The sequence below is a fragment of the Artibeus jamaicensis genome, unplaced genomic scaffold, assembly GCF_021234435.1.
Source record: "Artibeus jamaicensis isolate MK-2021 breed Jamaican fruit bat unplaced genomic scaffold, CSHL_Jam_final contig_519, whole genome shotgun sequence".
NCBI lineage: Eukaryota > Metazoa > Chordata > Mammalia > Chiroptera > Phyllostomidae > Artibeus > Artibeus jamaicensis.
Genome location: NW_026521871.1, coordinates 44,436,199 through 44,463,350, shown reverse-complemented (window position 1 = coordinate 44,463,350; position 27,152 = coordinate 44,436,199). Strand labels below are relative to the sequence as shown.

Below are 27,152 nucleotides of genomic sequence, written 5' to 3'. Positions count from 1 at the left end.
AGTTGACATACTTGTACAGTGGACACTCAGATACATACCATTAACAGGTTAGTTGCTACAGTTGCTTTACCACAAGTCTATCCTTTTATCCACCTCTCTAATCATCAACTCATCTCATTTCTTTCAGATGAATTCCTAAATGAATTTCAGATATCAGTAATGTCTCATTTGGGATGATGGTGACTTGAAGAACAACACACAGTGAATCCCTTGCAGCCCTGGTGAGAGTACAAGTGGCCCCTTTATTAGACAGAGTTGGTGGTGCTTGGCCTTGGCAGCACATTTATAATGCATTTAGTCAAAGACAGAAAGTAGTTTTGGTTGGCTGTGGACAACAGGCTGATGTCTCAGGGACCAGCAAAGTCCTGCAAAGTAGTATCTACTTGTCTCTATTCATTTGAATGAGAGCCTTTGTTTTGTTTCTGGAGGAAGAAGGGGAGGTTTGGGAGAGGAGATAAATATGGAAGCAGTAACCCCTCCCCTCTTCCACAGATTTTTGAGTCCCTAATGGAGAGAGGGGTTAGAAGCTAAGGTTTGCTGGTGTAGTGATTAGCAGCAAAAGATCTCAAGTCAGACTGCCTAGGCTAGCATTCCAGCTGCCTCTGGCTGTTTGACCTATGATATAACCCTCACCTTCTTGGCCTCGGTTCATTCGTCTGTAAAATAAAAATAACCCTAGTACCTATCTTAAATTGTTGTGGAGGAAATACGTGTGCCTGACATGTAATGCAATCAGCTTCAGTTGCTAAAATACAATTACATTCTTTGATGAGATTCCACAAGTTCACACAAAATTAACATATGCCACTGTAGCAGCTGAACAAGAAAGAGACGAATAAACTAAATGAAGTTGATAAGTAAAACTGAGAGATGCAAAAGGCAGCAGGCCTCAGAGTCCTTCCAGACAATCCATTGCATTTAAAATGAAATTTAATTTCTTCCCTTGCCCTGTAAGGCCCCTACATTATCTGGCCTCTGCGTGCGCCTCCAATCTCATCTCCTCTCATCCCTTGCTTAGCCCTAGTTACACCAGTCTGGTTTCAGAATGAGCCAAGCTCATTTGATTCTCAGGACATGTGTACTTTCTGTTCCTTTACATGAACGTCTCTGCCCAGATATTCACAAGGCGTGTGATGTGGTGGGTAAGGGCTACCGGGGATGGGCGCCGGACAAGGAGGGGGCGGGGCTAGAGGGGGCGGGGCTAGGGCGGAGGCGGGGCAGGGCGGAGTCCGCCGGATGTCTAGGCGGAGGCCCAGGAAGTGACGGCCCAGCCCGTGGACTTCTGGAGTCGGCGAGGGCCGCGCTGCCACCGCTGTGGTCGCTGTGTTCCCGGGCCCTGGGAGATGGAGAACGGAGCCGTGTACAGCCCCACCACGGAGGAGGATCCGGGCCCTGCCAGGGGCGCCAGGAGTCGCCTCGCCGCCTACTTCAACCTGGGCCGGCTCAAGTTGCCTCATCGCGTGCTGAAATTCTTGCAGCTGGTGAGCCCGTGGCCATGGCGGCCGGGCCGGGCCGGGGAGGGCGGTTTGGTCCCTGGGACATCGGCCTGTGGGCTTGGGAGGCTGCCGAGCAGCCTCTCTTCAACGTGGTTGTTCAGGAAGCGGTCGTTTCCACACCCCCCAGTTCCTTCCCTCTTCGACTTAGAAGGGGGCGTTACCCTCCGGCCCCACCGCCCCCCTCCGGGCGGCCCCCGTTCCTGGATCTCTTTCTGGCTGGGACCCAGATGGCCATTGAGGGCCACCGAGCCTGTTAGGTGGATTCCAGGAAATGCATCGGAGCAGACCCAAGTGAGACACTTGGACTCATTCCATTTACTCCTTTGTAGCCACCTTCGTTTCTTCTCCCAGCTATTGCTCTGCATTGTCTCCCACAGTTCCCGTATTTAGACTACAAAGTACTTTTTTGTTTATCTTACCCTGGTTCCTGCGGTTTTCCTGGGGCGAGTCCATGGGGACAGTTTAATTTGGTGGACAGTCTTCCGATACCACGCACTGGCACTGAGATATGGCAGTATCTCAGTTTATCTTGTTCAATAAATTGTCTCCCAAGAGTTTTATGTTGATTGGAAAAAGAACTATTTCCGGATTGGCAACATGTGAGCGCGAAGTGCAAAATCAAAAGGATGTCTTTTTGTGTTTGAGTGCTCGTGGCAAAACTAGGGCACGGTATTTTCAATTTCATTGAATTTTAGTTTACTGTGGGCAGTGAAGGTACCTTTCCCCTGTTGGTGAAAATATCAGAGAACATCTTTGAGAATGAAACTTTAATTCTCAGGTTGTTTACACACATACTGAGTTCATATATTCTGTTTTAACGATATTCTGTTTCAACAATGAGAAACGTTTTCTGCAAGACGAAAAATAAGACTGCTTAGAGTAGGTTTATGGATTGGTTTGTTTCTTTCAACCATGCCAAGTGAAAATAACCAATTAGTTTCTTTGGGAGGAACTTAAATTAATAGAATTCAGATAACCAGAGCTTATGTTCTTAGAACTGAGATGACCTACTTTTATGGAATAAAAAAAATAGCAGTCAGGAAACTGGCATTACTTTAAAGTCAGCAAAATCACATCTGGGAATAATTGGGAAATCACTTGGAGGCAAGTGACAATATGGCCTGTGGAGCTCAAGAGAGCCTGGCTCTGTCTGTCTGTCTGTCTGTCCAGCCTTTTTTCAGTTAGTTCCACATTTTCGCTTCTTGGCAGGAGGGGTTCCCAGTATCTTTGCATCAGCTATTCCTTCTACCCAGGAGTGATTCCTTCTGTGCTTGCTCTTGTTAGCTCTCAGGTGACTGGTAGATTTCAGCAGTTTCTCTTTCAGGAGAGCTAAAATGTTTCTGCTTGAATTTAGAACAGAAAAGATTATTAATCTAAAGCATTCTTACTACTTAAAAAAATCATCAATATTCATCTCTTGCCCATTAAATCTGTTTTCAGTTGCCTGTAGTTTTCTTCCTAATTAGACATAGCAGAGCTAAAGTAAAATTTTTTGATACCTTATTTGTAGGTCAATAAACTATAGTTGTGCATCTTCAGAATAGAATACAGCTAGAAAATTTGGAAGTAGACTTTACTTGGGCTTACAGAAGAGGGGAAGATGAACTTGCTTTGCGAAGATTGTTAGACTATTAGTCCTGCTTGTTCTTCATCATCCGTAAAGAGAAAGAGGGAAAGGATAAAAACTGATGTCTCTTTTGAAATCTATTTATTTGTTCGTGGGGAACTTGGAGTGTTATAAGAATGCTTTCTTTAATATATATTTTAAATTTTTTCATAGTGTTTGCCTTTCATTTTGATGGTTGTCTTTTCGTTCCTGCCTTGCTTGTTTTAATAATGTCTTACCTCTTCCCAACTGTATATTATGGGGGTTACCCAGAAAGTCCCGAGTAAATTAAAACTATCATCCCGCCTGGGGCAACAGGCAGTTTTCTTTGCTATAACTCAGATTCTGCCTTTAGGTTGTTTTACTTTAGATGACTTATTTTTAAAAATTCAGTAGAATTTCAGAGCTCCAATAAGGATACCATAATCAGAAGAGGAGGTACTTTAACAAAGGACCTCAAGCCCTATGACGTTTTACTCAAATGTAGTGTGTTTCTGCGTTTGGGTATGTTATTCTGAACCCATATATCAGATTCTCAAAGACCCCAAAGGGGAAGGAACCGTTCTCTAAAACTTAAAAGCCAGAGACTGTATACTTAGGAAATCCTTAGATTATAGTACTAGGAAGTTGAATTGGATTTCCTTTGAGAGTCTTTCCAAGATTTTTATTAATCTCTGAGGCTCTGCAGGGTGTGTTGGTATAGAACCGATCACCGAAAGGGCTGGAGAGTGGAGGCTGCAAACAAGGAAGGGGAGGCTAGAGCTAGAAGAGTGTAGCTGGCTGTTGAGTTACACGTATGTAACTCTTGAGTTGGAGTTGTGCAGTTGTGTCTACTGTTCGGGTGTGACCTGAATTTTGTCAAAGGCTTGTTCAAAACCTAAGCATCCTCTAACTACCACCTACCTTTCCAGAGCTGAAGAAGAGATAAAGGTTCCACTAAGAATTCAAGTAAGGAGTTTTTGCAGTCCTAAATTTATGCATTCAGTATATTACCAGCTTATTCTATCCTAGATTGCTCTTTAGGGCCATGTATTTTACTTTGTGAGGTTTTGTTTGTTTGTTTGTTTGTTTGTTTGTTATTATTATTTTTGAGGGAATTTGGTTTTGTTTTAAGGGGTGAATTGGCATTTGGCAACCTGATTCCTTGCTAGAAAGCTGGTGCAGTGATCTAAGGATGAGTGATATTCTCTGCAACAAGCTGACTGGTTTGTGGAACCAGTTGAATGTCCCGATGGCTGCACAGTACTATGATTATGATAACTCTTCAAGCAAGCAGTTTGATTTGGGATTCACTAGTGATCTAAAATTATTAAATTATAAATAATGGTACTCCATAAGGGCCAAGAAACAAATCACTTAGAAGCAGTTTATCTTGTATTGGTGCTCCCTTCGTTACTTAATTGTGAAAGTTGATACACACTAAATAAAATGCTCTGTTTTTACCTTGAGGAAGATCCATGATGTCAGCAAATCTTATCTTGGAACCTTTGTAAGAGTAAATGTTTGCTTAACGCAAAGGAAGCCTGGCCTAACTTCAGGCTGACAGATTTGTTTACTTGAACTACATCTGACTACAAGTGCATTAATTCACAAATTCACATAATTTTGTAGATAGGGTTTTATAATTAATGGCAAACATTAAAAAGCTATTTTTATGAGGTGTTTTTGTAATAGACTGTTAAAGACAAATGGTGGAGAATTAGTAGTTAATACAATGACTTAATTTTAAAGAAGACTTGAAGTTTCAGAAAAGGTAGTGAAATTGAAATAGAGAGAGAAAGACACAGGGTAGCAATTATCTGAATGTTGAAATCATTAGAACTGTGAGTAAGACTGTCTTTTAGTCACTAAGACTTCCCAGATGTGTTGACCCCAGCAAATTGCCTTTAATGTATGGTTTAACAGCAAAAGGGGAAATGTACAAAACTACAGTTGTAACCTCAAAAACCCAGTTTTACAGGGGAAACCTATGCAAACGTACAAAGTTGTACAATGAACTTAACAAATAGTGTTTTCTGGGGGGAACAAGTACAGAGAGAGTGTCTGGAGACCAGGGGTCTTGTCCGTGCCTGGCCAACTGGGGACTTGCCCGCCAGAGATTATGTCAATCGTTTGTAAACACAAAGGTGGGAGACTGTGCTCTCCAAAGGCCTCCCAACTCTGAAAGTTTGGTCATTCCTTTAATTATGTTTGGGTAAAGTTTTATGTCGTTAGAAGGAGCCGCGCTGGTGTCCTGTTGTTAGGTAGTTAGCGTCATGTTTAGTAAGCAGTACTTCATATCGTGTCTTCATGCATTGAGAATAAGTCTGTTCACCAGGTAATAATAACTGAGTCTTTTAATTTATGGTTTGCCTTCACCATTATTTCCTTATTCGATTCAGTGGCCTTGTCTCTTTTTCCTGTCCTTAACCACTTTGGTATTTAGTGCTAGTGACTACCCATTTCTTGAAATTCTTCCTTCCCTTAACTTTCATATTTTTTAAAGATTTTATTTATTTATCTTTAGAGGGGAAGGGAAGGAGAGAGGGAAAGAAATATCAATGTATGGTTGCTTCTCGTGCGTCCCTTGCTGGGAACTGGCCTGCAACCCAGGCATATGCCCTGACTGGGAATCGAACTGCGATCCTCTGGTTCACAGGCCCGTGCACAATCCACTGAGCTACACCAGCCAGAGCTTTTCTTCTTCTTTTTTTAATTAAAAAAAATTGTTTGCTTACCCAAAAAATCAGCTAAAATATGATTAAAATAAAATAAGCCACACTACACCCTTCACACTCACATCCCCCAGCATCGCAGTTCAACAGTTTGGAGTCTGTTTACTTGCTTTTCAAAAGAATTTTCCTAAGAAGTGTTAAACTTGTGACTTGCTCATCTGGTGTTCCTTATTCTTTCTTTTGTAATCTTGAGCTGAGCTATTCCTTCAGGCCCCACCCAGTCCTTTGTTCCTTGTTTCTTCTGTCCGAGTAAACCGGGCAGGCAGTCCCTCTGGTCTGCATCTAGAAGTCCAGACTCCCTGGCACGACCTTCCCAGAACCACGCCCAACACCGGAACCATTTTTCTCCGCACTCCCCCATCCAGCTCGGTCAGTTGCCTCGTTATCCCTGTGGGGCTTCCCGTGCAAATTCTTTCCTTCACCATCTGTTCTTGCTTGTCCCCCTCCTTGGCATGTCCTCTGCCTACCCAGACCCTGTGTGTCTCTTGGCTCTGGTCTGAGTCTCACTTTTCCGCCCACCCTTCTCCAGCTACTCTTAGTCCAGGTGCATCCGAACATTCTCCTGAGATTTCCTGAACTTAGATAGAACGAATGCTCGATTATGAGGTACAAAATCGCTGTGTTCTTCCTGTTTTTTCTATGTTGGTCTTATTGCTCTGTCAGTACATGTTCCTGTGCGTATTATAATGCTGCGCACACAATACCCAAGTACATTTCGTTATTTATTTTTTCATCGGGATATAATTGAATACCCCGAGGTATAAGTTTTTTCATCGGGGTAAATATAACATCAGTTTTAGGTATCCACCATAATGATTCATTATTTGAACATACTGTGAAATGATCACTTCATTTTGTACTACAGAATTTTTAGTGCTGTGGGAGATTATAAGTGAAGATTAATAGCGTCGGAGATGGCGAGTCAGGATAACAGTCCATACTACATACAGCTTCTTCTAGTGCTAATTTCTTGGTCTTCGACTGGGAATACGAACTAGTAAATGTCCAAATTTGATATGATACCCTTCAATCTTTTAGGACGCCCATGCAGAACCTGCCTCTTAATACTGCACTGAGGCTTAAAGTTAGTAAGAATAATTCCTGTTAATAAGTTTGGAGCAGGACTTTGAATGACTTGACATTGATTGCTTCTGGCCAAGCTGGACCCTGCCCTCTTACTGAGAATAGATAAACAGTCTGTATTTTTATTACAGATAAGCTTTTTTTTTTGTTATATAGCCTACACAGATGAGTTTTCCTGATAATCTAATTAGTGTAATAAGAATGCTTCGACTATTCTCAAACCCCAGTTAGAGTTTTAGGTTGATATCTTCTCATAATTAATTGACTTTTATACAACAGGTACATTTTGCAAACTTCTCATAGAAAAGCTCCTAAAACTCCTAAGATAGAGGTAACTAGAGGCAAGAATAAGGCAAATGGAATATTAGGCAGTACTTTATTACACTATAGTCTTGTAAAGACTTACTCCGGAATAATTAGAGTAGACTAAGAAAGGATCTTAGTGCCTTTGGGAATTTGTCTTGGTGTGTCATTTTGTATCCCATGGTTTATGATTGGGAATGCCAGTCCTAACGTCTGTCTGAAGGCGGTTGTTCAGGACATACTGGACAGTTTTATGCTTCACTAACAGGAAATCGTAGCCATAGGGTCTATTTTCATTCTTATAGAGACTCTTTTCCGTTGTAGGGATATATGAATTTTGTATTGCTCAGTAGAAAGGGGCATAACCTTAGAGGCTTAGATGCCAATTTAGATTTGATCTTTTTTTTTTGAAAACCTTTTATTTTGAAGTGATTATAGATTCACAGGAGCTTGGGGAAACTGTACAGGGAGGTCCTATATGCACTCACATTCATGCACGTGTGTGGATGTGTGTTACTGCTCTGCAGTGTTATCACGTGTGTAGCTTCCTAGAAGCACTGCCACAATCAAGATTCAGAACTGCTCCATCACCACAGGCTCCCCTCGTGCTTCTGCTTTGTAGCCACGCCGCTTCTCTCTCCCCTGGGCGCCACTAATTTGTTCTCCACCTCTATAATTTTTGTTTTTGAGGAATGCTATATAAATAGAATTATGCAGTCTATAACCTTTGTGATTGGATTTTTTTTTCACTCTGTATAATTCTCTGGAAATTCATCCAGGTTGTTGCATATGTCAAGTTCGTTCCTTTTTATTGCTAAGTAGTATTCCATGGTATAGTATACCTACCACAGTTTGCTTAACCATTGAAGGACATCGGGATTGTTTCCAGTTTGGGGTTATTATGAATGAAATTGTTATGAATATTCATGTACCGATTTTTGCATGAACTTAAGTTTTCATTTCTCTTGGTTGGATGCAGAATCTTGGTTGGATGCTGGGTTCATGGCAGTTGCATGCTTAGTTCTTAAGGAAACAGCTAAACTGGCCTTGGCTGCTGTGGCTGAGTGGACTGGACATCGTCCTGCAAACTGAATGGTTGCTGGTTCCATTCCCGGTCAGGGCACATGCTTGGGATGTGGGTGTGTGAGAGGCAGCTGATCAATGTTTCTTTCACACATTGATGTTTCTTTCCCTCTCTTTCTCCCTCCCTTTCACTCTCTCTAAAAGTAAATAAGTAAAATCTTAGGAAGGGAGGGAGGCAGGGAGGGAGGGAGGGGGCAGGGAGGGAGGGGGTAGGGAGAGAGGGGGTAGGGAGAGAGGGGCAGGGAGGGAGAAACTGCTAAAGTGTTTTCAGAGTGACTGTATCATTGGCCATTTTGTGTGGACATGTTTTGTAGGATAAGATTTTTATTATGTACTGGGAAATGTATCTGTTGATTTTGGTAGCAATTTTGTTGCCCTTAATGTATCTGGTTGCTTCTACCGGCCTGACTTGGGGGAGATGGCATTTCCCGATGCAGGCGTCTACTTGGGTCATCAGTTATTTTGATTGTTTTAATACTCAGAAGGAAACTCCCTCAGTTTCCACCAAACCCACACAAACTGCCCAAGTGAAACTCTTTACTTTCTTCCCTCCTGTTTCTAGAGAAGAGTTAGACCAAACCTGAGCTCCAAATCCCACCTTTAGAGAACCTCTTTTCTTCCTGTCCTCTGACACACCCATCTTTCTGGTTTCTGCCTAAGCATTTAAACACACCCAGTTCTTTCCCATCTAGACATTATCTTCCCTTGGCCCTCCTCCACTGCTACCCTAGCTGGCCACTCTGCTGAAACCACACTTCTTGCCTGTGCCGTCTGCATTCTGCTGCTTTGTCTTCCCCTTACTTCCCAACATGCAGTGCTGTCGTCTAAGCTTCCCTGTATGACTACCCTGAAATTGTCTTGCTGATGTCATCAGCAGCCTTCCTGCGGCCTGGGCTAATGTGTTTCAGTTTTGTTCTTACCTGACTACTCAGTAGCATTCAGGACTCTGGATTCCTTTCTCTTTGTAGAAGTACTTTTTTCTTGGTCTACTGTTCCTTGGACTGTTGCTCCTGATTGTCCTTTGCAGGTGTCTACCCCTCTGCATATCCTTGGGTTCTTCAGAGTTCGGCACAAGGCCAACTTTGCTCATTCTGGGTGATCTCATGGCTGGCCCCCACATCACTAGCTCCATCTCAGACTTCCCGCCTGAGCTCCAGGCCTGTATATCCGTTCACCTCCTAGGCATCTCCACCTGACTCTCCTCCAACCCCCTCATACACAGCATAATTAAAGCTGAATTTATTCTCTTCCTAACACTCTTGTGTCTTAAAAAGAAGAACAAAACAAAACTCTTCTTTCTGCATTGTAGCATCAGTACGTCAATGCCACATATACAGCAGTGGGAGCACTGTGAAAACCCACTTCCATTCAAGTTGCTGGGTCCCCCAGAGCTAACCATCAGTCAAAAAAAAATCATTCTGACCTACGCCTGTCCGTCACCGACAGCCGTGCCCGGCCGGCCCCTCCGCAGCGCTCTTTGCTCTCCACCTGTCTATCAGTTGACTTGTGTTAGTCTCGTACTGGTTTATATGAATGATGCTTTTTATGGCCAGGCATTTAATTAAATATTACACAAACTAAGATTGGGTGTGAAAAGGAATTGCTTCTGTGAAAAGTAAATTGAATGCTTCGGAAAGATGGAAAAATAAGTTACTGAAATATTTGCTGTGGAATTAAGAGCAAGGCAACTGTGAAAGGCTGGTAAAACCAGTCCCACTCTAGAAGGATTCTGTACTCTGACAATCGGCGTCCAAGATCTTGCCCCACTTGCGGTAACATCAGTGTGGAAGTGGTAGTTATAAGTGAGGGAAGTGATTAATGCAGAAAACCCGATGTGGAATTCCAGCTTGGTAGGCTCATGCGCAAGGCCCACCTCAAACGCTTAGCGAATAAATACGCCATTTTGTATTAGGTTAAAATGTCTCAGCACATACATATTATCTTGTTTCCTACTCTGTTGGTACTCATTCTGTAGGAAGGGCTTCTACTGCATTTTTCAGTAATTAGCCACTCTCTCTGTTACTGTGGCTAGCTACCCCGGGCCCTCTCTTTTCCCTGATTTCATGTATCAGCTTCCCGGCTAGATGTCTGCTCCACTTTTTGCCCTTCCTCCAGTCTCATCTGCGTACTGTAGCTAGTGAGAACTACTAAAAGCATGAACTTGGTCATGCTACCCTTTGCTTTAAAACCCTTAAAATCCAGAGCCCTTAAACTAGTTAAAGATGACATTTAGAGCTGACCTTGGCTTACCTCTCTAGTCTGGTCTCATCGTTTTCGTCTTCTGTCCCCTTTCTTCAAACTGGACACGTTGGCCACGGTGACTCAGCTTGCTCTCACAGCTCACTTGCGGGTGGTGCGATATGCGTGTGCACGCCGGGTGGGAGGGTGCCGTGCTCCCCCACCTCTGGGTCTTCAGGTGCGCCGCTTCTCTGCCTGGAACTTCGTTTGCTGACTCTAGCCCCTCGAACTGACTCTACTGTCCTCCAGGAAGCCTTTCCTGACCCCCCAAGTTCAATGGCTCTTCAGTAAGCTTTTACAACAACACCCACTGTTTACCCTGTTCCATAGTACATGGTGGGTGACTGACTGTGTGCCTACCCTCCCCTCAAAGCAGCCAGACTTAAGTTCTTTGTAAGTTAGCCGTTCAGTGTGTTTGCCATAGTCTCGTCTCCGCTTTATGAATATTTGAGTGGACAGATGGCATTTTCTGAAAACTGGAGGTTTCTCTGGAAAATCACTGAAGTAAAATGCTCTGTTTCCTTTGTAGTCGCTGTCCCTGCTGGCCTTTATCTGTGAAGAAGTGGTCGCACAGTGCACCTTGTGTGGGGGCCTGTACTTTTTTGAACTTGTGAGCAGCAGCGCCTTTCTCCTGAGTCTCCTTATACTGATCGTGTACTGCACTCCAGTGTACGACAAGGTGGACGCCGGGAAAATCAAGTTGTCGGTAGGCGTGAAAAAGTAGTATCCTTACGTTGGGAACACAGAGATTTTGGAATCTTGTATTGTTTTATTATTCAAAGCAGTAACGCTTTCAAAAACTCAGTAACACGAGCAAAGTTGTTCCAGTTCCGCCTGTAAGCGACTCAGCTTTCCCCCGCCAGATGGCAGGATGGAGGGGGAAAGTGAAATTAGAACGAAAGTGACAACACTGCCCATATTGCACAGCAGCTGGTAGTTTAATCTGATTCGCATTAGGTATTTTTGAAAACTAAGTTTGTCACTTTTGATTTCTCACATTTTAGAGTGTCACTCATTGGTTCGACAGTTTTCAGGGTGTGCCTGTTATACGTCAGGCATGATGCTAGAACTAGAGATGGAGTAGTAAACTAATGTGCTGTATTTCTGGAGCTTGTAAATCAAACGGCACGTAATCCTACTCATTTTGTTTTGATTTCATCATGAAAAAAAGTTGTCAGTGAATTCAGAAGGCATTTATTAAAAGACTTAGCCTGCTGAACCTGTGTTTTTATTTTAGTGTAAGGATTTGTGTATTTATTTTTAGAGAGAGAGGAAGGGCAGAAGAAAGAGAGGGAGAGAAGCATTGATGTGTGGTTGCCTCTCATGTGCCCCTACTGGGGACCTGGCCCGCAACCCAGGCATGTGCCCTGACTGGGACTCAAACCAGCTATCCTTTGGTTCACAGGCCAGCACTCAATCCACTGAGCTACACCAGCCAGGGCTTAATTTTTTTTTTTTAATCTTAAAACAGCTTTTGTAAATATTTTACTGTATTTCTTTTGGGCCTTTGTTTCTAGTAATAGGTAATTTTAAAATTTAAAACAGTTGTAATCATAGAGTATATATATTCTGCTTTGTACTTAACTACATAAGGATTTCATGTTTGTTTCAGTAGTTTAAAAATCACTTCTACTGTGTGCATAATTACTTAAATTTTAAATATATTTTCGTGTGAGGGAGGTTTTCTGATTTAGAGAAAAGGTTTTGAGTGTGTGGTGGTGGCGTCCAGAGGAGAAGGGCAATCTTTTACAAGGAAGCATCTTTTCTCTTCTGTGCCACTGGGGTCAGATTCTGTCGAGAATAACAGTGGCCACCATTTAGACATTTACTGAGTGCCTGGCACTGATCTAAGCACTTTCCATGGATTAACACTGATCTTTGGAATCATTTTATAAAGAGGTTACTGTTATTATCTCCATTTGCAGACGAAGAGACAAAGGCACACAGATATTAACTAATTCAAAACCATAAAGCTGGGAAGTAGTGTCACTGGGATTTGAACTCAGTCTGGCTCTAGAACCCATGCTTGTTGAATAGTACATTCTTCTGTCTCAAAATGACTGTCTTCCTTGAAAGCAATCCAAACTTAGTAGAATCTTATATATGTGTGTAGCAGATTTGAAATAATATTTAAGGGAATAGGGAAAACGAAGTACTGTAGAAAAATATATCTTTTAGAAACAAAACTCCTTAAATGTTCTTTTTAAAAAAATATTTTATTTATCTTTAGAGGGGAAGGGAAGGAGAGAGGGAGAGAAATGTCAGTGTATGGTTGCCTCTCGTGTGTCCCCTGCTGGGAACTGGCCTGCGACCCAGGCATGTGCCCTGACTGGGAATTGAACCTCAATCCTTTGGTTCACAGGCCCATGCTCAATCCACTGAGCTACACCAGCCAGGGCTCCTTAAATGTTTTAATAAATGTTAAGTAAACAGTTGACAATAATATAGGAATTTTATGTTGGATAGTTTTATTTATATTGAGTTTAGTGGAGATTGTGTTTCAGAAAACTCCAAGTGTCAGACTTTGGAGTGGCTCTCATTTACCAGGTTCTCTTCTGAATCAAGTACATATGTCAAGCATTTTCAGTTTTAATGTAAGAGAGAGCGCCTTATGAGATAGTGCCCGAGAGAGCCCTTGGGAACCCGTGAAGAGCTACATCACTGTAAGCTGTGTTGTGATGGGGGATGGGGGCTTTTACGGTAGCAGGTAGCTTGTGACACTGGCCTGTGTGGGATTACCCATGTGGAACTGAAAGCAGTACGTTACTGCAGAAAGTTTAAGTGGCTAAAAAGCATGCTACTGGCATACTTGTGTTTAGTTGATGATGGGTGGTTCTTTTGAGTCTCTTTTCCAAAGTGCTTTCAGAGCACTGATGTACTCAGGCCATCCTGGCACAGAAATACATCGGAAGGAAATAAACATGCCTTTTTTTTTTAACCAGAAGATAGGATTTAATAAATCCTTTGGCTTTGATCATTTTAATATGTCCCAGAGAAATGCACACACACACACGATCTTTTGGGGAACTGTTTTATGGAAAGATTATCTGTAATGTGTTCTCAGAATGTGCTCTGTCCGAAGTTCGTGTTCCTGTGCAGGGCACCCGCCTGGTGCCAGTCTTGTTGAAAAGATGGAAGTCCAGTGTGCACATCTGGGTTGTGGGAAGCAAAAGAAATGTCATTAAAGTTTTTTAAAGTAAAAACTAAAATATTTGTGTCTGTCCACCTAACCATACTGTATTCCTTATGTGTTCTGTCCACACGTATAGGATTTATACATTACTGGGGTGACAGGAATAGTGTTTTTGTTGGCGTCCATCATTTTTGTTGTCACACATGACCAGACTTCAGCGGAAATCGCTGCAACTGTAAGTACCCCCCGTTTTTGTCTTCGCTTATTTTTCTGTCTCATTAGCAATTTGGAAAGTAGTTGACAGATTATACAACACGGGAGAGTAGTTTGTCTTTTAACTTACTTTGTATTGTAATTTTGAATAGAAGACCTAAACGCAAATAACGATAGCTTTAAATATGATAGCATGAAAAACCTAGAAGCTGTCTTTAGAATTTGAGTTTTGTTAACAAAACCACATTTACTCCAGATATGCACATGTTATTGCTGATGGAATTGGTAGAATTCACTTTATTATCTTATGTTTCTCTACTTTTCAGTTCAACAAAACACACCTACATGGCAGGTGCTGTTCTAGGTGTAGAGAACACACAGGAACAATGATCCAAAAGTTGAGCCTATTAAAAGATCAAAAGAAAACATTTGTATCTGAAGTCCTTTGGTGGGAGGGGGGTTGTTTTAGAATCGAGAATATTTTGGGTTTTAGACAAGTGATGCTGTACATGAACTTTATTACATAGAACCTTCGGGGGGCCTGGGAAGCACCCTAGAAGCCAGCACACGACTGTTTCCGAAGCACATGAATATTTGCAGTAAGAGGGACAGGCAAAGGTCTTAAATAGTTCTGTTTCATGTTGGCTTTGAGCCACGCAATTATGAAAACTTTGAGCTTGTTTTGGATTTCAGAATTGCAAATCAAGGACCATAGACCTGAATTGGTACCATTGTTCCGAGTGTGAACATCTCAGAACTAGATAACTAATCCTTTTACAAGTCAGCTGGTTTCCCATTAATACTTTGCTCATGACAAAATTGAGGTTGTAATTGAGATGTCAGCTAATAGATCATTAAAATGACTTCTTATGATAAAAAAAAACTTAAAAGGAAAAATAAAACCTGATGATCAACAACAACAAAAAAAACTTAAAAGGAGTTCAAGAACTGCATGACTATAATGCATCTCCTTATTCATGGTTTCCTAGCACTCGCACGTATAAAAGCAAAACATGGAAGTAAAATTAATGCTGAACTGTGACTCACTCCAGCAACAAGTAGTATTTATTCATGGGTATGTGAACCTCTTAAAGAGAAAACCAAAAGTTCTAATAAAACCTTTTTAGTTTATATATGTATCAGTACTTCAGAGGAAGTATTGCAGAGGAAGAGGATAGGATTGTCAAGAAAGTATTGTCAACTATAGAAATATATTACTATAAAGTCCTGTGGAAGAAGGGGAGGTTGAGGAAAAGTTGAGTTCGGGGGGGAAAAAAGCATGGCATAAAATTCCCAGCTATTAAAAAAGACCTTGTTTATGCATTTTAATTAGATGATATAGTTATATTATTACAGTATTTAGAGTTCATTGGATATATTTAAGACTGACTGGCAGTTTAAAAACTCTGTAGTATGCTGGAAATTACCTTTAGCAGCTATTTTAAATTATGAAAATTTTTGTAGAATTAAATGAGTGAGGGAGTGTATTTTTTTTTTAATGTGTCAAGTATGTGAGCCAGTGCGCGGGAAGATCCTGTGTCCGGATGCCCGGTGTGGACCGGAGCTCTCCGAGGACATGGGGGGTGGCTTTGCAGACTGGTGACGTCCGGTCTACCTTCAAAGTACTGAGTTAGCCCGTCCTGTAGGGGAGAAGTGCCGTCAGGGGAGAACAGAGTTGGGTTTTGGGTGGGGGGACGCTGAGGTGAAGTCATTAACTTGGAGCTCAGCTGGCTTCACAGTGAAGGGAGGCAGAATGCGTGTTCTTGGGGTGGGAGGGTGGGTGTGGGGGGAAGGAGACTGCAGCAAATGACAACAAAATGGTAGAAACCATGGAGGGGACTTTCGCCATTACCTGCTTCAGTTTTCTCCTTTTATAGAGCACTTTGGCCCCCACTTCCTTAAAGGTGTTGCGAGGGAAGAAGCTAAATTTGAACCCAGGTCATCTGTCTCTGGACAGAATTCTCAGAATGTCCATCATATCTTAGCAGAGCACAATAATGAGGAAGTGGTTTAAGGAAGAGGAAGTAAATAGTGGCATCATGTCGCGTCATTAGAGTGTGACAATGAACTGGGAAATGTTTTTTCAATAATTTAACCTAAAGGTATCTTCCAAATAGAGTTTTCTCGTGTTAACAACTGTTCCTCTTCCACCCAGGCTCAGCCGCCTGGTCCCGGGCGCCCCTCCCTGATCCGAGGGGCGGTCCGACGTTGCCAACAGTCCTGTGCGTGTCGTTCTGCAGCGTCTTGCTGTTCATCCGTGGGCCTCGCCCCATAGATCGGTGGTCCACGTGAACATGCACTGGACATGCATTTATGATGAGACAGGGCGTTTGTTACTTGTGAGATTGTGACTAAGCCATTATTCCGGAATTCTTTTTTTTTTGTAACGTCTTTCCATTTTTTGGTGACTTTAAACATCTTTTTCTTACCCCTAAAGTTAAGATAAAACTATTGAATCATCCTGCTTATATGAAACACTCTCAAAGCCAAGCAGCAAATGTGAGATTACATTATAAAATTCTTCATAGAACCTTTGCCCCCCCTTTCCTCCTCAGGTGTTTGGATTTCTCGCAAGTATTGCATTCCTGGTTGACGGTTGCTTGATGGTCCATGAAAAGCGACAGGCGTCCCAGCTGAGAAAACCCGAGACTACCACCAGGGCGGAGGCCCTCACTGAACCACTGAATGCTTAAAGACTCTGGGCAGCAGGCGTTTCGTAAGGCGGTGACTGCGCGCCCCGGAGCCCCTGCAGAAGCTCTTGTACAGTCTGTGTAATCGCTAAACCACTTCTCTTGGGGAGCAAGGGGAAGGGCCCAAAGGCCGTGTTACCGACATGGGGTAGTGTGCCAGTCACCACAGATTAGGCCGGCAGGGTTTGTTTGTTTGTTTGTTTGTTTGTTTTTAATAACATTTGAAATTTGTATCAGCGAAATTTATTTTTTATTTTTTGGAGGTGAGGGCAGTTGTTTCATGAAGTCCCAGCTCAATTACTGATAAATTATCCTCTCATTGTTACTAGGCTTAGCCTTCAAATTATGCCTTATACCTATATAAACAGCGTGATGAAGTTCATCCATTTAGACTTTTTTTCACTTTATTAAGTTAATTTGCTTAACTATGAGTTTGTTTCTTGAGGATTACATAAAATTTAATGTGTATTTACATGTTTAAATTCAATATTTAAAATGTTGGTTTAGGTTTTTTCTTAAAATATAATGCCCAGGCCCTACTGCATCTCCCTCAGCCTTAAGATTACATTGTAACAGTTCAAGATAATTGTTATTAACTCTTTTATAGCCCTGATAGAAACTGTGTGGGAGATGCTAGTATTTTATATGTATAAAATCAACATGAGCAACCCAGCATCTGTACTGCACTTTGGTGGTTGTTGATATCAAGTAAAGAAAAATAGTTTTTTGTGTATAACACGTAGAAAAACGGGAGAAACTGCTGTCTTACCCAAGAACCAAAGAGAACAAAGATTTACTTTTTGTGCAATACAGTAAACTTATAAAAGCAGGCTTGGACCACTTACCAAAAGTCCCGAGAGGCGAGTTCACGCTGTGAGGGAGAAAATGGTTTGCTCCCCTGTTGGCACGTGGTTACTTCTGCTGAACTGATACAGCTCTGCAGGTCCTGTCCAGCAGAGCCGTCCTTGGAGCCAGTCTTTCCAAAACCCCAGCCTTTGGGTTTTTCATCTACTTGAGACGCTTGCCTTTCTGTCTCCTTCCCAGAATGGTCCATACACTGCTCCTTCGTCAGGCAGAGGTGCACTCCCGGCCCCGGCTTGCTCTTGTTGGAGGTGGTTTTAGGTGGTCCCGGGTCTCGGGCCCTTCTAATTGCCCAGTGTTAGCAGGGTCTTCGGGGCTTTTGTCCCCTCAGAGCAATGCCTTTGGAGGAAACCGCCTTAAGGGAGTGAGTGTCTAGGGCCCTGCCCAGGTTAGTGCTGTTGACGGTGTAAGGAGTGGTCAGACCGTTCTCAAGAGACGCTTCACAACCAGTTCTGATAATCTGGAAGAATTGTCTGTTGTTGGCAGGCTGTGGTTTGCAGAATGCACCTTTCTTACCCTCCTTCTAGATTTCTGACTCAAAACTTAAACTTTGATGTCCAGGTGATGAGCCCACCCGCCAGGTCCTTCAGGAGTTTGGGGGAGTGTCCCGGGCTGGGCGTGCTAGGTCGTCTGTCTGAAAAGGTGGAATCATGTTTCCAGCGAGGCAGTCTAGGGACCCTGTCGTTTTTAACTTCTCATCTGCCTTTTGTGCCTGATAGGTCGGTTTCAGCTGCATCCAGGTGGCTAATGTGACTCAAAACTTGGTCATTATGGCCAAACACAGCTTCTGCTCTGCCTCCGTGACTCAGGACCTTATCTGTTTGTATCAGAGTCTGGATGCTAGTGTTAGTGGCGGTATCATCATTACCGGCTTGGGAGATAATGAAGCCAGTCGTGGATGCTGTTGTTCATCTAAGAGAGGAGAACTGGCTTGGGTCTTGGGTTCACAAGACTTGCCGGCTTACAGTCGGCAAGTTCAGGAACTTCCCACCAAACTACTGTACTGTTGCCATATTAAATATCATCTGGACCCAGCTAGGATTCACAGCAAACCATCTGGACTACCTCAGGGTCCCTGCCCACGCGTTGGGTTCAGCCGAGTTTGCTGGCCGCATCCTCAGCGGGCCTCACGTGTGCAGCTGGCGTCGAGCTCAGTTCTGGGTGTTCGGAGGTTTGCTTCCGTCTGTTCCCGGGGAGTAGGGCAGCTGGTCCTTGCCTTTTCAAAAAGATCAGACATTCACTGGTATTTTGGTCACTCCAGAACTTTCTTTCACGTTGCTTTTTTATGGGACCCGTGACCATTTAGCCTCCCTCTCCCCTCGTAGAAGAGACTCTGAGTGAAGAGACCACTGCGGTGAATGAAACGTCCCGGGGGCATTGGGGCCAAAACCACTGTTCGGTCAGGAAAGGACAGACTCGGCAAACTCAAACTTAAAATAGGTTTTATTGTCACATATTATAAATTTAATTTGTTACATTTTATACAAACAAACTGGAGTAGTTTTTAAAAAGTATAAGGGAAATGCACTTACAATATAAAAATTTTATAATTGCTGTACTTAAATTATGTTCTGTTTGGGGACTGGGAAATGTATTTTTACATTGTTTATAGCCAATCACTTTTGTATTTATCAATTGAAATCCCGTGGGTTTTTTTACCTTTCTCCATGTCAAATTTTGTAGTCTTCTTTTTAAATAAATCCATCCTATTGACCATGCTTTTGTAGTTGTTTAATCATTGGGGAAGCACGGTATTTAGAAGAAAGCTGTCTCCGGGCTGTAGGAGTTGGCTCTGCAGCCGTGGTGCGAACCCACACAGAACACCGGACTGTGGGTCGGCCCGGGTGTGGGGCGCAAGTAGAAGAGACACACCCAGTTCTGAGCCCGGGGCTTTTCCTCCCGTCGAGAAGTTGGGATGTACATTCAAAGAAGAACTTGAAGGGAGCTATGGGTGAAGAGTTTGAAAGGAATGTTGTAGACTAAACGCCTTTAAATGCCACCACAGCAGCAAATTTGGACTCTCATCACATTTCTCAACGTGGCTGACAATGCTAAGAACAAAATAGGCGCATTCTCTTCCGTCTGTTCGACTGGGAGAGTGTGAAGCGAAACTGGGGTGGTTTTGGAAAGCTCCAGCTATTTGTGTGGTGTGCAAAATTCCTGCCTCCAGCCTGCATGAGAATAACAAGGTCTTTATGGTCATCGCGAACTCACTGGAATTTGTGCATTCTTCAGAGTTTTGTGTTCTGTTTTGTTCAAGAGTGCTATCAAGACGCAGTTGACTGCAAGGAGTAGAAAACCTACTTAGGTGTGTCTTAAAGATTAAGGAACATTTATTTCACAAGAAGTCTGGATAGGACAGTTCTGAGACTGGTCAATTCAGAGGCTTCAGTGGTGTCCTCAGGGACCCAGGTTCTGCCTTTCTGTGCTTCCCCGCCCGTCCACCGTCTGCTGCGAGCTTTGGTCCTCAGGACGGACCCTCGCCCGTGTAGCAAGACTGCAGCAGCCTCTGCAGGCATCGTCCGCGGCTCGGCCATGCCCGAAGGCCAGGAGAGATCGTTTCTTATTCTGTCTCCAAGGTGTTTCTTTTCTTGCAGAAGTGCCTCCCTGGCCTTCATGTACTTACTACAAGACATTAAATGCCCATTTCTAAATCATTGATATGGAGAATGGAATTACTGTAATTGGCTTGAAATCATCAAGATTTCCCCTTAGATTGTGAGTACGCTTTGAAACGTACCACCTTCCGATACCTGAACAAAGCAAGAGACAGGGCCGTTGGGTTGGGGATAAAGAGTATCTGTCTTAGCAGGTTACGGGTTGTGCCCCAGCCAGGAAAATACAATTCTCAGTTTAAGATTTTTTTTTTTGTGCGCCTGATTATTCCAAAACAATTTCATATAGAAAAACTAGCATTTTTTTAGACCGAATTATAACTCTATAAAGTAATGTGTGCCATAGAAAATTGGTTCAATGAAAAGTGGCAAGTGTTCTTCTCCTGATAGCTTTGCATCTGGCTACTTTCATTTTTTATTTTTAAAATAGGCCAGACACTGGGAGCACAGAGGCTAAATCCTGTTGTGACACCACCCAGCTTCAGTGGATCGTGACGTTTTGCCATATTGGCTTTAAGGGTCCTTGGTTAAAAAAGAAGTGACATGCCCCGGCCACATGGCACTTGGCTGGAGCGTTGTTCCATGCACCGAGAGGTTGCCGGTTCGATTCCCGGTCAGGGCACGTGCCTAGGTTGCGGATTCGATCCCAGGTGGGGTGCGTATGGGAGACAACCTATTGATGTTTATTACATCGATGTTTCTCTCCCCCACCCATGTGCTCTCTCTCTTTCCTTCCCTCCCTCCCTTCCTTCTCTTTCTAAAAATCAATGGAAACATGTCCTCAAGTGAGGATTAAAGAACAAAAAATTTCTTTAAAAAAAGAATATGAAATTATACTTCAAAGTACCACCACCTCTAATCTTATTCTATTTCCTTTGGAAAAGGAATAGTAAACATAGTAAACACTGTCTTGAATTCAGTGGGCATCTTTCCCGTCTGTTTTTATGATCTGTATCATCTATATACGAGTGTGTCCATAAACAAATTACATGGTACTTTTGCTATATGTATCCTTTTATAGCTTGCTTTTTCAATTAGTATTTTGCAGTGCATCTGATACACGTAACTCCATTCCTTTCAGGTGTTACTTGGTATTCCATTGTATGAATGTGCTACAATTTATTTCTCACCCCCCTGTTTTTGTTTTTTTTTTAAGATTTTATTTATTTATCTTTAGAGGGGAAGGGGGAAAGGAGAGAGGGAGAGAAAATCGCGGGGGTACCCCCTGTGATAGAAGAAATTTAATGTAGTTTTCTTTTTGACCATTTCCACCAATGTTACAGCGAACAAACACACTTAAACATCTCGTGCACATGTGCAAGGGTTTATGTGCTGGGTGTGAACTTAGAAATAAAATGATTGGGTCTGAGGGCATGTGAACTTACACTGTGGCTAAATATTTCCAGATGGGTCTCCAAAGTGCTAGCACCAGCCCATGTCCTCATCATCTGTGTAGGGGAGTGCTCGTTTCCCACCCTTCTCGTACTTAATGTCCGTCCGACTCCATGTTTCTGCCACCGTGGGACTGAAACGGCCCTTCATGTCATTCTGCAGTTCCCCTGTAAGTGGTGAGGCCGATCATCTTGTGTGTCGACCTTTTAGGCTTCCACACATCTGCGAGTTGCTGGTTTATATCCTTTGCCTTTCTGTTTTTCCATGTTGAGCTTTTCTTTATTTGAGAGTTCGCAACATGTAAGGGATATGACCCTTTGTTAGTCACATGCCTTGGAAATGATCTTCTTGCAGCCTGTGATTCGTATTTTCACTTTGCTTCATTGGTTCCCTCAAGGTCAGAGATGTTCTCCTGTACTTGCCAAAGTGTTTTGAAGATTTGCATTTTATACCTGGCACTGGAGCCTGCCTCCATTTTTGTGGGTAAGTACCTCATGCCATCGGACTGATAACTTCAGCAAGTGACTTGCTCCTCTGACGGACAGCGTTGCCTCCGTCATTTACCAAGTTTGTGTGTGTGCATGTGTGTGGCTTTCTTGGGTTCCTTTCGTATACTTCTGCTAATCCTAGAGTCTTTAGAAAATCATTTATTTATTTTTAGGGGGAGAAATAGAGGGAGAAAAACCTCGGTGTGTGGTTGCCTCTCACACACCCGCACCTGGGGCCCTGGCCCACCACCCGGGCATGTGCCCTGGCCAGGAACCAAACGGGCGACCTTCCAGGTGACAGGACAATGTCCAACCTACTGAGCTAACACCCGTCAGGGCAGTCCTACAGCCTTGCTAAAATCTTAATATCTGATAGGGCAAGTTCAAAAGTATTGTGCTCTATTCCTGGTACTCAGTTTTTTAAAGACCACTTTTTAGAGCAGCTTTATGTTTACAATAAGATCGAGAGGAAGGTGCCGAGGCACCGCACATTTTTAGGGTGGGGTTGGTCAGTTCCATAAAACACCCTTACTGATATTTTTTCCTTGGAGTCGCACTGGGTGTATGCATTCATGTGAGGAAACGTGACTTATGACCGACCACTGCGGTGGGGACCTGGGGTCCCCGTGATGCCAGCCTTTGTTCCCATGGCCTTCGCTGTGCCGTTCTTGTGCCTCGTTCGTCCTGTGCGCCCCGGATACTGTGACACTGTCACAAAATGTGTCAGAGACGCTGTGAAAATGTGAATGAGCACAACGAGAAACTCCCTCTCCTCCAGTTCCAGTGACACGTGTCTTTTATTTCCCTTGATCTCTAACAGCAGAATCTTAATAATTTTTATTTCTAACGAACTCCTATTACAATTATTTAGTTATTTTCTAAGATGAGATAATATGACTCCTTCATGTCCTGTACTTCCATCTGGGCCCTAAATACAAGAGTCTTTTTTTTTTTTTTTAAATATTTTATTTATTTATTTTTAGAGAGAGGGGAAGGGAAGGAGAAAGAGTGGGAGAGAAACATCAATGTGTGGTTGCCTCTCTTGAGTCCCCTGCTGGGAACTGGCCTGCAACCCAGGCATGTGCCCTGACTGGGAATCGAACCGCGATACTCTGGTTCACAGGCCCGCGCTCAATCCACTGAGCTATGCCAGCCAGGGCCCTAAATACAAGAGTCTTTAAACTGGTATTTCTAGTAACAACCTGGTTGTGAAAATCAGGCATGTCTGTGGCAGGAACCTCCCCTCACACGGCTTCAAAGAAACGTCCAGAGTAGTGGGTGATTTTCCTGCAAGGATCCATTGCTGGTACCAGAGACTGTTGTTTTTCTCTCTAAGAAGCATGGTATCCTTATTAAAAACGCTCACGTTCTGATGAGAAGGCTGAAATGCAAGGTGATCGATTTGTACGGATCGTTTGTCTGCTGCGCCCATGTGTTATGTCACCTGTCCCTCTATTCCTGTCATTCCCTCCACACTGAAAGATAGCTCCAGTGCCTCACTTAAATTCAGGTTCGTCTTTTTGTTTTCCCAGGATTTTCTGGTAGGCGACGCTGGGCATTTCACGTCTTTGTCAGACGGGGCTGCTCCCGCTGAGTGCTCCACTCGTCCGTGTGCCGACACCCGGACCCCACCCCCGGTGACCTTTCCCATCGACTTGTTAGCTGGAAGGCTCCACTCATTGATCTTCGTCTAAGCCTGTTATTTTATTAGAGGTTGCAGCATGGTGACTTTAATAAGTCTGTAATTCCTGCCACCTTGGTTAGCTGAAATTCTTCAGTGATGCTCTTAACCTTTTTAGCACGCATATTCAACTTAAAAAACAAAATTGGCAAAGCTAATCAGCACTGCCACCCCTCCGCTGGGTTGGTACTGCCTAGCAGTTCAGTGCGTCTTGTTTCACCCCCTCCCTCAAGTTAGCTCTCGCTGTTGGTGCGGCTTAGATTTGCCAATGTGTTTTAGTTTTCCACCCCCGGGGCTTCTTTGGTTTCTACTCCTTAGTTTTAGATTCCAGTTTTCTTCTGACTCCAGTGTTACTTGTCTTTTCGCCAACAGTCTAAAAATGTTTATTTTTGCCCTTGGTCTTAAACACAGCTAAGCCAGATGTAGAATTTTAGATTGACTGTTATGTTTTTTTAAATTACTTCAAACATATTATTCCCTTGTCATCTGGCCTGTAACACTGCAAAAAAAAATCTGCTGTTAGCCTCCATTCATAGTACATAACTTTTGGTTCCTTTAAGATTTTCTTTGTATTTGACATTGAGCTTTCCTGGAAGATGTCTTTTAACTCGCAGTGGAGTCAGGGCCACTCCGTGACGTGACTGCCATCTGTCCCACCAGCTGGATGCATGCCAGAATGGAGGTTACTTTTTACAAGCCTTCCTTAGAGACTGTCTGACCGTAATGGATGTTCGTTCATCCTGACATAAGTCATCACCCATCTCTTTTTTTAAAGATTTATTTTTGCCCTTGCTGGTATAGCTCAGTGGATTGAGCGCGGGCCTGTGAAGCAGATGATCATGGTTCGATTCCCAGTCAGGGCACATGCCTGGATTGCAGGCCAGTTCCCAGCAGGGTCCAGTTCCCAGCAGGGGATACACCAGAAAAAACCATACATTGATGTTTCTCTCCCTCTCCCTTCCCCTCTAAAAATAAGTGAATAAAATCTTTAAAAAAAAAGATTTATTTTTATTAGAGAGGGGGGAAAGGGAGGGAGAAAAAAAGGAAAAAAACATCAGTATGAGAGAGAAATATCAATCGGTTGTCTCTTGCATGTGCCCTGACCAGGACTGAACCCTCAACCCAGGCATGTGCCCTGACCCGAAATCGATCCCGCGACCTTTTGCTTTGCAGGAGGCGCCGACTGAGCCCCACTGGCCAGGGCAGTGCCCCTCTCTCGCCTCCTGCTTTGTGCTGGTTTCCAGAGCAGCTTGTTGTAATCTGGACAAGGGTATAAAGTAATCTTCCATCTCAGATGACGGCCACCTGTGTTTGTTGGCTTTTCCATGTTGATTTGTCTAGACGAGACACTTTCCTTCTAGATGTGCTTGCTTCATATAACTACATGTCTGTAATTAAATAGTTACACGTTTCCATGAGAGGTGCACCACCCAATATTTGGTAAGTTATTACCAGTCCAGTCCCGAGTGGCCCAAAGACCTGACCCTACAGACAGGCCATTGGCAACAGCCCAGGCACCTATGCACCGGTATCGTTCAGTGAGTCCTGGGGTGCTACGCTCTGGCTAGCAATCCCACGTGTCAGCTCGTTGCAAGGAGGGGCCGCTGCGTGGGCCCTCAGCTGTGGGCCCTCAGCATCCAGGAGGACTGCTCCCCCTGGGGTGGGTGGGCTCTTCCTCAGCGATGCTCGTCAGCTGGTCTCCGTAGGCGAGGCCTTCATTAAACCAGCAGTGCGTTAGGGAAGACTCTGTCTAATGAGTGGGCAACCACCTGCTTGTGAAGATGATTAAAGGCTCGGGCTGGTTTGAGTCCCTAATTTGAAGGCTCGTCTTCTCATGATGGGAGTTTCTAGAGCTTGTCCCACCTGTGGAATGACCTCAGACTCGCACCACGAGAATGCCAAGTTGGAGACGATTTCAGGGACGCTCCAGCTGCCTCCCACGGCAGGAGGAAGTCCGCAGGCGGAAACGCTTGGCCCGGCAGAAGTGGGGGAGCCTGTTGCGAAAGGCCCGAGTCAAGTGCGCAGTCAGTTCCTTGAGGTGCGTAGGGTAAGGCCTCTTCCACGGCCGAACTGCGTTGTCCCGGGGCCTCGTTCAGATGTGGCCACACGTCTGCGGACTTGGGGCGGAGGCTTCCCCCCCCCTTGGGGTGGGACGATTCCCAGTTTAGAACGTACTGCCTCCGGTAGCCAACATGCAAGCAGCCGATTTGGGTGTCAGAGTTTTTCCTTAACTGATTGTGAGCCATCTCTGAGCTGTGACACAGCTCCCAACATGGTTACTGGGAAGGCAAATCACTCGGATTCTGTCCTCACTTGGGTCCCCTCTGCTTTTCCGCTGCAGTGCCCGGGGCACAAGCAGTTTCCCCCCTGGAGCCACCGTGGAAATCCCTGTGTGTCCAGCAGCTGTTCCCATTCTGCATCTAAACCACTGATGCTCCACCACCGGGCCATGAACTTGTGCTGTACGTGTGCTGTGTCGGGGGAAGGCTCGGGAAGGCCAACTGATTCCCCCGGGGGATCTAAGAGGATCTAATAAGGCCTTAGCAACCCCCTGCATAGGCCGCAGGCCAAGAGCCAGGAGGGACGGCAGCAACACACGCAGGTGCTGTCGTGGAAATGAAGGTGGCCACGTTCTTGTTCATTGTTTTCTTTAAAGATTTTATTTATTTTTAGAGGGGGGGAAGTGAGGGAGAGAAGCATCTCCCTCCCTATATAATGTGTGGTTGCCTCTCGTGTGCCCCTCACTGGGGGCCTGGCCTGCAACCCAGGCATGTGCCCTGGCTGGGAATTGAACCGGCGACCCTTTGGTTCACAGGCCCAGCACTCAATCCACTGAGCCAGGGCTACATTCTTGTTTAAGCTTCCAGAGTACACAGTGCAGCTCCCAGCTTCCTTTGGCCTGACAGGGGTGTTCGGCTTTTAGGAAGCTCTGGAGCTCTGCCTAGCAGTCCAGGCTGCACGAAACACCGTGTGAGAAGGCTGTGTACTTTTCTTCTCCCAGGAAAAGGCATTGTTTCCAATGTTAGGCTTGGCAAGCTTTATGGGTAAATGCAGTTTGGCCTGTAACTGACCCTTATGTGAGCCATGAACAGGGGTGGCAATGAATGTACCCATTAGTAGGTTCTTGGAAAAGAGTAGCAAACAGTCCAAGCCAAAAAGCAGACAACCCCTCCCTCACACACACACAACCACAAAACTACAGCCAGGATCTAGTAAGTGTAGGGAATAGTCAGGGCTTCCTGGGCAGGGCTGAACCTGGAGACCGAACCCCATACCTGATGCTGTTCCTGCTTCTTCCACTGCTGTACCTTGTCCGGTCTGAGCGGTATCGACTCAGGCTTAGGTCTTGGCCCCGCTGCACCTGTGGAGGGCACTCCAGGTTTTTGCATTTGCGGCTCTGCAGCCTCAGCCCCCAGCTGGGCTGTTCCTTCGTTCTATCGTCCTCCCTGGCTCTCCATCCTAAATACCTGCAGCTGTGCAGGGATTGTTCCTGGGCTACCTTTCCCCACTGGCATCTAGTAGATTACCCAGGATTTTAATTTTGTCGGAAACGCAC

General features: G+C 44.2%; 1 protein-coding gene across 1 annotated transcript; it reads left to right on the top strand.

The window, feature by feature from the left end:
* The first annotated feature begins 1,250 nt into the window (after window positions 1-1,250).
* On the top strand, window positions 1,251-19,134 carry CMTM6 (CKLF like MARVEL transmembrane domain containing 6). Its single transcript, XM_037148267.2, has 4 exons — window positions 1,251-1,481; window positions 11,053-11,229; window positions 13,793-13,891; window positions 16,425-19,134. The coding sequence occupies exons 1-4, from the start codon at window positions 1,344-1,346 to the stop codon at window positions 16,560-16,562; spliced, it is 552 nt and encodes a 183-aa protein (XP_037004162.2). The 5' UTR covers window positions 1,251-1,343; the 3' UTR covers window positions 16,563-19,134.
* Window positions 19,135-27,152: the final 8,018 nt, after the last annotated feature.